Source organism: Notothenia coriiceps, unplaced genomic scaffold (assembly GCF_000735185.1).
Source record: "Notothenia coriiceps isolate Sejong01 unplaced genomic scaffold, NC01 NC01_scaffold00037250, whole genome shotgun sequence".
Classification (NCBI taxonomy): Eukaryota; Metazoa; Chordata; class Actinopteri; order Perciformes; family Nototheniidae; genus Notothenia; species Notothenia coriiceps.
In genome coordinates this window covers 3,596,530-3,607,709 of record NW_011369951.1, presented here as the reverse complement: position 1 = coordinate 3,607,709, position 11,180 = coordinate 3,596,530, and the positions used below count along the sequence as shown (strand labels likewise).

Below are 11,180 nucleotides of genomic sequence, written 5' to 3'. Positions count from 1 at the left end.
CTATGTGAACGTTATGAGATGGACAGCCAGAGAGAATAAATGAAAAACAGTTATGAAATACTATATGACAAAACAAGAATACAGTTTAAGTGATTTGTAAAATATCCATAAAGAAAAATCTTTTTACAGTTCTGTTTCATATGGGTGTTGAGAGATGTATCCATAGATCTCTTAATTTTTCTCTCAAAGTGCACCAGATTGATGCTTTTAACTTCAATATTTAAAAAAAAAAAGTCTTCCCGGGGGAGCATGCCCCCGGACCCCCCTAGAGGAGGTGAGGACCCCCCTAAAGGAGGTTAGGTACATGGTGTTTACATGCTTATTTATACAATATGTGTGCTTATGCTAACATCATAAGACAAAAGTTGGTTCCGTGTTGTGTGTAGTGAGAACGCGCTAGAGTGAGGGGGGACCCCAAGCCAAAGCTCGCTTAGGGCCCCCAAAAGTCTAGGGCCGGCCCTGGGTGTTACTAATGGCCTTGATTAATGAATGTTGCGTGTAATTAAATAACCGGTGTGCCAGTTATTTTTAATTTCTTAATATGCCATTACTATCGTCTTGTTAGGCTGTGTGTGGTGGGACTTACACATGACATCACATTTAAAGGAGCAATAGTAGCTACATTAGGGGTTATGTAGTCTTCTTTGTTTCTACCACTTATTTTTGAACTTTATAACCACATTCTATCTTGTTTTTTGACAAAATGGCAGATGAATGAAGAAATGCAGCTAGATTTCCAAATAGAAAATAATATATTTAATGTTCTGGAGTAAAACAAAATTATATTTACATCTGAAGCATGGAGGATTGTAAGTATAAAGGACCTTAAACGGGAAATACTCAAGTAGGCTACAGTGCCAATAACTTAAAGGAGACCTATCATGCTATATTTAAATGATATAGTGTATGACCATACCTATATAAGGTATATGTATACATTTTATTTTTCAAAATACCAAACAGATCATTTTTTAGCCATGTTTAGCCATTGTTTTAGGTAGGCTACAGTACAAATTACTTTATTACACAACTGCCAGCTGAGCAGCCAACCAAGTCATGCATTTATATTATTTCTATATATTTTTCAACTGTACCACCAAGTACAAATTATACAGAATAGACCTGTACAATGGAACAACAATAAGGAAAGACAGCTTTGGTTGAAAGTTACTCCGTGTTTCCTGTAATTACATTTGGAGCAAATCTTTTTTGAAAGTACCTATCTATGTCTGTTTTGCCCAAGAGAATGGTAAAAAGACCAATGACCCAGAACAATCCAGTAGGGAGTTTCACTTAATTACATTTACCACCCTACATGTTTAATTACATGTGTACTCAACCTGTATTTCTAATCAAACTATCACAATGTTTTTCTTTTCCACAGTTGCTTGCAATTTTGTCTACCTGAATGCTGTCCCTACTGAAACGCTGACGGGCCCCTGTGCAGTGCAGAAGGCGGTGTCTTCGACATTTGAGAAGGCCTCGGGTTCCTTCATACCAACCATAGTGAACTTGAAGGTGTCTTTGAAGGGTGTTACACTGACAGATGTCAACAGGAAGTAAGACTAACAACATACATTCTTCGTGCTGCTGAGATTTTACTTACAGTACACAATAAAACCACATTGCTGTTTTTGTGTGTAACATTTTGCTGCAAATGATCATTGCTAACAGTAACAATAATCTCTTTTTTAGGCTCTTCTTCAGGCGCCATTACCCTGCTCACCTCCTGAGCTACGGTGGGGGAGATCCAGACAATCGACTGTGAGTATACAAAACAAGTTCTGAAATCAAAGTGATTCTTAATGGTTCCACGCCGGAGGGTGTCTTGCAATTTGTACACTCTATTTTCATGAATATCTCATATATATCTATTTTTTTATTATATTATATACATCTATTATGTTGTTGGTCATAACAAGAGAATAGATAATGACTAATTATGACGATGTCTGGCAATTTGTACACTCTATTTTCATGAATATCACATATATATCTATTTTTTTATTATATTATATACATCTATTATGTTGTTGGTCATAACAAGAGAATAGATAATGACTAATTATGACAATGTGGAGCAAATGTGTAATTTGATAAAATGATGACATTTTAGACAGACATGAATGTAAACCGCACATTGAGTTGTTGGCGTAGGCGTACAATCACAAAACTGTAATTCTAGTATTAAGAATAACGTGCCGGATCTTGCCTTCAAATCTAAAGTTATTCATTTCAAAGGAGCTCTTCCTGCTATAACGTCAGTTATAAGCAGTCAAACTTTACCAAGCATTTCTCAAACAAAACTTTAACTTTTAAATATTTTAGTATATTAAGATGAACTTTTACTTTTTCACTCTGATTTTAATAGTCATAGACACATAGCTCAGAAATAAACACACACGCATGCACAAACAGGACCCTTTATTAGAGTAGACACAATCTTTAAATATTAAACCTTGTCTTTTTTACTCTTACAGTTGGGTGAAAGGATCCAGTTTTGGTGCAAGGTAATTCTTAACTTTAATTGTGATATTTTCTGTTTAACTACAGTACAAATGATACATGTTTTCTCATGCGACGATCCATATGATAAAGCCACCCAGGTTTCTGGCTCACCTGCATTCTTCTTGAACTTAAATGTTTTACTTAATAAATCTAACTTAATCTAACATTTCTGTGTCCCGACAGAACGTTTGGCTTTGTGGCGAAAGGTATTGAGGCCGGCATGGAGAATGTGTGCCACGTGTTTGCAGAATATGACCCCCTGCAGCCTTGCAACAATGTCATTGAAGTTATTCGGGCCTCCATAGCCTAGCCACAGACTCACAAAGACTGAGGCAACATGACACCTGGGATCTTAAAGCACTATCTACACTTAAACTGTATTTTGTTAGTAACCGTCCATTACTGTATCTACTAGATTACAATACAACATCTGAAAAGCATGGTCACATATTAAAGTCAAAAGAGTAGCATATATGAAGATATGCAAAACTGATTTGCCTTCAAACAACAAACCAGACAAGGAACCAGCAACATTTGATTGTAAATTGCAAGCTGCTACCGTTCAAATAATCCAGTTTGTAAATGTTAAAATAAATTGTACTTTACTGTACTTTTGTATAAAGGAAGCTCTGCAAAAATAATTTCAATGTTGTTTTACAAAAATATAAGATAAAAACAGAGATTAGGTAATGGTAAAGCAGTTGATTTGAATTATTAATTTACAATTATTTCCATGGTAACTGAGGTATACATTTGCAGTACCCAGCACTATTAAATGTAGTAATGATTTTTGAAGATTCTGTTAATAGACTAGGCTAAACATATTGTCATGTCCTTTCATTTCAAAGCAACTTTAAAGTTTAAAGTTGAGAATGTATTTATTAAACTGCACTGTAAACAATATCTTCTCTGTATATTCATGTATTTGTTATGATGAAAATAAACATGTGGAACTGTTGCACATGTGCATGTGTGTTCTTACAGATGTTGTTGTGTCCGTGAGAGGCAGTGTGTCAATGTGTGAACAACACACCCTTATCTTTTCCTTTACCCTTTCATTACAGCCTCTCGCTAAACAAAGGGAGACCTTGTGGTTAACAACTGTGTCTTCTAGTATTTTAGACAAAGATGGTAAACATTTGACAGGAAACACAGAGTTAACATATTATTTTTTATTTTAAATGATGAATTGTTAGATAAAAGCACAATGCTCCATTCTGAAGGTAGCGGTCCGCAAATGAAGTGTTATTCATGAAGCAAAGCAAAATCGAGCACAGAACTGCATAGATAATATCTTTAAATAGTCTCAATATATTCTGAGGCACAAAAATGCAATGCACCATGGGACTTATATTTGTAAATCTTTGATGCCAACTCAAAATGTAGCATAAAAACGGTAAAGTTTAACAGATAGCATGTGCCACACAACCCGTGTTAAGCTTTGCTGACACACTGCAGTGTTAACTATTTACAAATACTGCCCTCCTCTGGTTAGGACAGGGAATTTCAATTCTCTGAGACACGGCGTGCTCACATTGAGCAGTGTTCTTTGTTTGCGACGATGTATGTATCAGTTTGAGCTGTAGAGGTGTTTCCCGCCACAAAGAAAATGAACTGCAATGACAAAAGACCCTCAAAGTGCACACAATCTGGATTTGTTCTTTTAGTGCTGCGGGGAAATTATTTGGGTGGAAACATGCCTTCTTCAGCATTTTTTATATTTTTGAAAGACCTTCTACTAAGAGACATTTGCAACACCCTCCCCAAAACATATCAAAGTAATATAATTACAATTAATTAACACATAACACAATATTGTGAATATTGAATATTCTAACCATTATTTATTTCAAACCTAAAACTGTCTCTGGAGGGATTGGAAACTGCGGTGCGTTCAAGGGGTGTCGCGGCCATTTTAGGAGGATAACATCTATAGCAACTTTAGCAAGCCGTCAATAGCTTTCAGCTGTTTTGAATAAAGTATGTGCAAAATACAAATGCCCTTACAAATGAGAGCTTTCGGCAGAAACAGAGGAGCGCTAATCATAAAATAAATGTGGTTATTTATTGACATCTGTATACTTATGAAGAGAAGAATGGACTGATCACTACTAGTGCCTACACCCATCTGCAATTTAAACATATTTAATATAAGTCAAGTTAAATAGGTGGATACAAGACCTTCAAATCTACAGTTTTAATGACAACTAAAATCATCTGGACAGAGGTAAGAGAGCTAATGATAGGCTAACTGAGTGCTGATAAAACGTTGGCTAATCACGCATGTTAAAATACCAGTATTTTGTAAACTGCAGCATTTATGATTAAAATCGTATACCCGGTGAAGTGGCTCTTTTTAATTTAGCTATAAAAGTATAAAATGTTATCCCATGGTTTGTCATGAGAGTTGTTTATTTACAGCCAATGACATAACAGTGCCTCCAGACCATGTTTAAAAGGTTTGAAGAGAAAGAGTTATGCTATACTCCGCTCGCCGTACAGATTAAGTCCATTGTTTACTTTCGCTGGTATCCTTCAAAGATGGCCGAATTGCCGTTGATGACATCACATTCATATTCACTATGACTTTATATGGCACGTTACCCTATATTTATATGCTTTCCATGGAGATTTAGATTTAAGTGAAAGTGGGACTTGCTATTGGATAGTGAAACATTTATAATCAATTGCTAAAAAAATACCCTCCACTAATATTTTCATAGAAATTTTCATACAGTCCCTAAAATTAAAATAAATAAATAAATCTAACTTCACGTCACAGCAGGTCATAGTCTGTGACTTCACACATGTAGAATGAAATGCAGTAGTAAAGCAGTCATATGATATATAATCTATTTTGTACAGTGAGTGACCTCATACTGAGCAATGACAGTAATAAGAGGCTTTTTTGATAGAATGATAACAAAGATATCTGATTCATATTAAATTGCTATCCTCTGTAAGGGAGTGAATTAAGGTCCAAGGTTTTTAATTTAGTTTACTGACACTCTAAACATGGGCCAGTAATAAAGCCTGATGCATAATGCTAATCCTGCAACATTTGATTAGAGAGATCTGAGTCAGTATTGAAGCGAAAATCAATGAATGTTGTCTTTTGAAATATACATTAAGCATGGCAATGGGAGGTTGTATCCCAGGTGTCACTGTAATGTCTGTAACGTCAACATAACCTGTGGTACAACATAGCAGTGTTGATGTGGCAGAGCGGTCACTGTGTGATGGTGGGGATGCTGCGAGACCTCTTCATGATCAGACACACCTCCACGTCGGGCAGGCTGTCCTGTTTGGTCTGCGCGCAGCCTTCGTTGGCAGCGGCCATGTGCAGGTCGAAGCGCAGCGACACGGACTTCCTGCGCAGCTTGGGATTCCCTCTGAAGAAAGAGCCCTCCCACTGCTTTATCACTTTGTCAATCTTCTCTGTCCTGGTAGGAAAGACATTATTAGGAATGAATAAAAACATGATTAATGGAACGCAACATTATCAAATTATTCACCCAATGCACGGACACTAAGAATACCAAGTTATAAAGTGTTTTAGATTTTTTGGATCATCGTGTTCATGTGTCATACATTGGTAAGATCAATACTAAATAGTAAACATAGGCCTACTCGAAAAGTAAAAGTACTCATAATGCGTTTTTGGCCAAATACGGAATCATATATATTAAATTACTGGATTATGATTATTGATGTTTATCGCAGTTGGTAAAGGTGGATCTAATTTGAATTATTTAGTAAATACTTCTGATGGATATCTTAACCTATGGTTACATGTTAATGTTTATTTATTAGGTAATATATATTTTGTATAAGCTTATAATATGAATTTGTAAACTAATTAGTAAATAAGGCTGACAAATAAGTAAATAAAGCAGAATTCGGAAAAACTCAGGTTAAGTAAAATCAACTCAAAAATAGAATGCAGTAGTTTAGCAATGCACCTTGTTACATTTATCCACTTAAAAAAAAAATCTGAAACTTTTATAACGTACTGTATATGTCTATATAAATGTGTTTAAATTTAAACATATTTTTGTGTGTGGATGTCAACTGCTGGAGGTCTCTTTATTAATTTATGCTATTATTTTGTTTGATGTAATTCCATATTAGTAGTTATATTCATCCCGCTTCCATCACATTAGTATGCATAAAAAAGTGACAGGTCACACCTCCCCCATTATGCAAATGAGCTAGGTCCCGCCTCCCCTTTGATCGAGGTGTGAGATCTCAAGTAGGTGTGATATCCCAAGTAGGTGTGAGATCCGTCGATAGGAGGGGGGGTGATGTGTATTCACAGGTGTGAAAAGCCCCCACTGTTGCGCCTTATGGTGTATAATAAAAAATGTTTCAATCACATTAGTATGCATAAAAAGTGACAGGTGGGCCCGTCCCCAAGTGTGTGTGTGTGTGTGTGTGTGTGTGTGTGTGTGTGTGGGGACCTTCACTCCTGAGCTATAGGTGCCTGTCTTAACACCCCATGGCCCTGCAGTCGGCCAGAGGCTGTAAAAGTCCTGGAAAGCAGGCAGGCACCTCGTTTGAGAGATGACTGTGTGTGTATTAGAGAGCCTGAGGAGACACATTTTTACCGCCCATGCTTGACTGTTTATCTGTGCACTTTCAACTGTATACAATACAACACAAAAACGCCCAGTGCTGCTAAGAAATAAGTTCAGAAAGCTCTGAAAGCTCTAACAAAAGTAACTCTCCAGGTATTTCAGACAGAGTATGCTGATTCGGTCTGATCAGAACAAAGAAAGCACCTTTTGCCTTCCTAGTCAAGAGTGTTGATTAAGTTAGTCTGCACACACTCCCTTACTGTCACACTTTCCTCTTACTATGGCCAGTGTATGTAAAGGTGGGGGAGACTGTCTCCCCCCTTCCTGCCATCTCTCTCTGTTTCTGCTGATGTGTAAAATATACAAAATAACGTTTTATATACTTACACCTTCATGCCGATCTAGATCCCTCCGCTTTGCGTCGGGCTCCTGATCAGCCTGTCGGTGTTCTTTTCCCCATAAGGACCGCGTCGCTGCACATTATCCCTTACTTATTGTCCCAAAAGGTCTCTATTTGTCTCATACTGCCGGTAAGCAATTTGCAAATAATGTGAAAGCAGCTTTAGGTCGGCATTCACAAAACATGAGGACATTAAGAAAAAGTATAGGATTAAGAATTAATTTAATGTCAATCAAATGACAGAGTGACTTGCAATGGGTTGATACAGCCAAGTATAGCTGAGAGATTTGCCTGTGTGTAGCTTTTATTTATACAGTATGTGTATTTGTGTGCTACTCTTGGATGCCTACATGGGGCTGGTGTCATCTGAAGCATGACTAAAGGATTCCGCCCAATGTCTGGTCCAACAACATCAGGTGCCATGCCCTGAAGACTCCACACCAGGCCAGTATCTCCACATCAAACGCAAGCCATTAATAAAGGAAAATTCCCATGCAGTGCTATGATGAATCACTCATGGGAACTTGTGCAGCCGACTTAATGTTTTATGCCTCGTAACTTGCTCGACATGGAATGGTAATTATTTTCAGAGCTTGAATATCTTGTCTGCTGGGCCAGACGTCACCTGGGGGGGACACCTGTTCACCTCTCAGGTTTTTACTTGATGGGTCAAAACCTGAGATTAGAAGGCTTCGGGAGATTAAGCAAGCAAAAAACCATTTTGTTACGTATGAAGAAGGTATTTATCTGGGTAATGTAGAGCAGAGTCCTCTAAAGCAGCGGTCCCCCACCTTTTTTGCGCCACGGACCGTTTTAATGTCAGACAATATTTTCACAGACCGGCCTTTAAGGTGTGGCGGATAAATACACAAAATAAAATGATACGACCGGCATGAAAACTGTGGTATTTTCTAAATATAATAATAAACGTGAATCCACTGTGTACTCGTATGCAACTTTATTATCAGCGACCTCGTAACATCGCACCAACAACATAACATGAGTAACATCCTCTCTGCCCCCTAACACTCTCTGGTCGCTATAGTAACGTTTAAACATGCCTTCAAAATAAGATACAACACAAAAACAAATATAAAGTGCATGAAAAATACATCTCACCATAACGCTAAATCAGTGGGAGCCCTGAGCTTGTTTCTCTGCAACGAGACGGTCCCATCTGGGGGTAATGGGAGACAATGACACCCGAAGTGTGTTGCTTATGTCCAGTCTACTCCGTAATTTTGTTTTAGTTGCTGTCACTGCAGAAAATCCCGCTTCACACAAATAGGATGTCGGAAATGGCAACAGGGTTTTCAGTGCTGTTGTTGCAATCTCAGGGTATTCTGCCGTGACTTTAATCCAGAACACCGGCAGAGTTGTTGTCTCGAACATACTTTTAAGGCCGCCGTCATTTGCGATCTCCAGCAGTTGATCTTCTTCTTGCATAGACATGCTTGATTCACCTGGTTTGTTGACAAATGGATCCATTCCTTGGCAGTTTGTGGGTCTTTTGTGGTTGGGAAGTAGCGCTCAAATTCTTTTAAAAGCAAAGACAGGGTGATCAGTGCACCATTCTGGAAAATGAGAAAGCTCGGGCTCAGTCTCTTTCAAAATCCCTCGCGAATGTTTGAAACATGGTCAAATATACCTCTGTTCACGCGCCATTCCTGCCACAAAATCCTAGTTGGCTTTAAATGCAGTTGTCTTTATCTCCCACTTGAATAACGTCGTGCATTTTCCTCCTCTGATTGAGCGCGTTTGAGGTTCATGGAGCCAGGTTGAATATGTCGCACAAGTAAGCGAGTTTTTATTTGCGACCCATTCCTCATCACTGAAATGTGTGCCAGCGGTGACTTTTTTCTGGAGAGAAATCTGGCAGCGGCCTTCTCGTAGGATTCAAAACTCTGGCCAGCGCCTGTGACAGCGACTCACTCCCTCGGACGGTCTCTTGATATCATCATTATGATTTGTCCTGTTGTTATACAGAGAATGTGGGCTGTCTGTATGGTCCGCAGTACAGTTCATCTCATCAGTCGCTCACGATGAGTTGCTGTCGAAGACATGTGTAGAGGGCAAGAAAGATAGACTGTTATATTGTGTGTGGCAGCTGTCTCTGAGTTTGGTGGAACAGTGTAAGTAAATGTGAACTTTATATCGACATCACATTTTCAGAGATACTCTGTACTGACAATGTAAAGTGATCAGTCGTGTTGTGTGGATTTTTTCGGTCTTAGCCAGTCATAGTTTCCCTGTGGAATGACTACGATGATGCGGTAGACTCACATTCTATGGTCCAACCTCCCTTTAAGCTGTGAGTTAGTTTCCGTTAAACCAGACAGGCCGTTCGGTCATGCCAGCACGTCCGTCTGTGTCATATGGCGCTCCGTAGCATTCTAAAGTAGGACGTTCTATATCTTGTCGTTTTCCTGGATTTTTTACTTAGTTAATCATCCGCAGCGACTGAAAGTCTGCTTTTGGCTTGTGGTGTTGGTTGACATATAGGACGATTTAATGCACGGTATTACATCATCCTCGAGCACATGCCTCTGCTGAGTAAAGATCACTTGGCACATTTAGATTCAAGCGATTGTAGTATTGCTTTTATGTCTGATTTACTCTGCTTTGTATGACTCGTCAACCTGCGAGTGCTGTACACGGTATGGTGGATGTGTTAATCCTTCTTCCATACAATGCTTTTTGTTGTATTTTTGTTGTCTTCGATGTCCTTCTGCCTATTTTCTCAATGCGTTTTTGTTTTTTCCGATGTCGTGGTGCTAGCCAAAAGCAGCCTGTGCTATCTTTTTAAGTTCCGCGAGTTTCGTTCGTGCTCTGAGTGGTGTTTGTGGAGTTCACGGCAGAATGTTTCTTTAGATGGCGGGCGGTATTCACTTCTTTCTACCAATGCTGTGAATGCTTTAGCGCTTAGCTAATACCGTTAGCGACGCAAGTAGTATGCTCTTCTCAGTTTGAGTTGTTATACCGCGTATTGTGATGTGGCGTGGCCCCTCGAAGGAGTGCGCTTTGTTTCCTCTGCTTCATGCTTTTTTTTGCTGTTCTTACTGCTCGGAAGGCTACTTTGTCTTTCTGAATTGTCAGTGGTGCCTCTTTTGTTCTTCATTTAGTGCGTATTAGCAGTTTTCTGGTTTTGATAAGGTTTCATTGCGCTCATTAGATGATGCCTCTGCAGTATTTATGTTCAGAGTCAGGGCTTGTTGGGTCTGCTGGCATCACTCTGTCGCGGATAATTCCAGTTATTGTGTGAAGTTAGGCGATGCTCTGTATTGTCTGTTTAAATGTTAGCTTTTTTTTCTTGGGAATGTCGTAGCTCTTGCTTCTGTCTCCTCACTGTGGCTGCTTTTCCGCCGTTTCACAAATAAACTTTTTCCAAATGACGTTTGTTTTCTACCTTTCATGATTAAGGGATCTGTGAGTGATATTGTTTCTAACAGCAGTCACCCTTTTTTAGTTTTTATTAGGTCTTAAAGTGTTTGTTCATATATTTTTAGGGCGTGTCAATTGATGACTTGCCTCTGTCAAGTGACTGCTGGCACTCTATTCTTTGCCGTTCGTCTTAGCTGCTCCGTGAAGCTAGCTACAGTGAGCTCTCCTGTCTTAAGTCATCCTATGGAATACACAATCTTGTTAACTGCCACGGGAGGCTTCTTTTTTTGTGGTCCTGTGGTTGTTTGGTCTTC

General features: G+C 38.8%; 1 protein-coding gene across 2 annotated transcripts in view; it reads left to right on the top strand.

Moving 5' to 3' along the window:
- Positions 1-3,466, top strand: part of LOC104966740 (tensin-4-like) — a 13,927-nt gene extending 10,461 nt beyond the window's left edge. For both annotated transcript variants that reach the window (XM_010795985.1, XM_010795984.1), the window contains exons 10-13: positions 1,385-1,559; positions 1,696-1,764; positions 2,481-2,510; positions 2,692-3,466. In XM_010795985.1, the coding sequence (XP_010794287.1) occupies positions 1,385-1,559; positions 1,696-1,764; positions 2,481-2,510; positions 2,692-2,818 (401 nt within the window). In that variant the 3' untranslated portion in view covers positions 2,819-3,466. The remainder of the gene's footprint in view (positions 1-1,384; positions 1,560-1,695; positions 1,765-2,480; positions 2,511-2,691) is intronic.
- Positions 3,467-11,180: the final 7,714 nt, after the last annotated feature.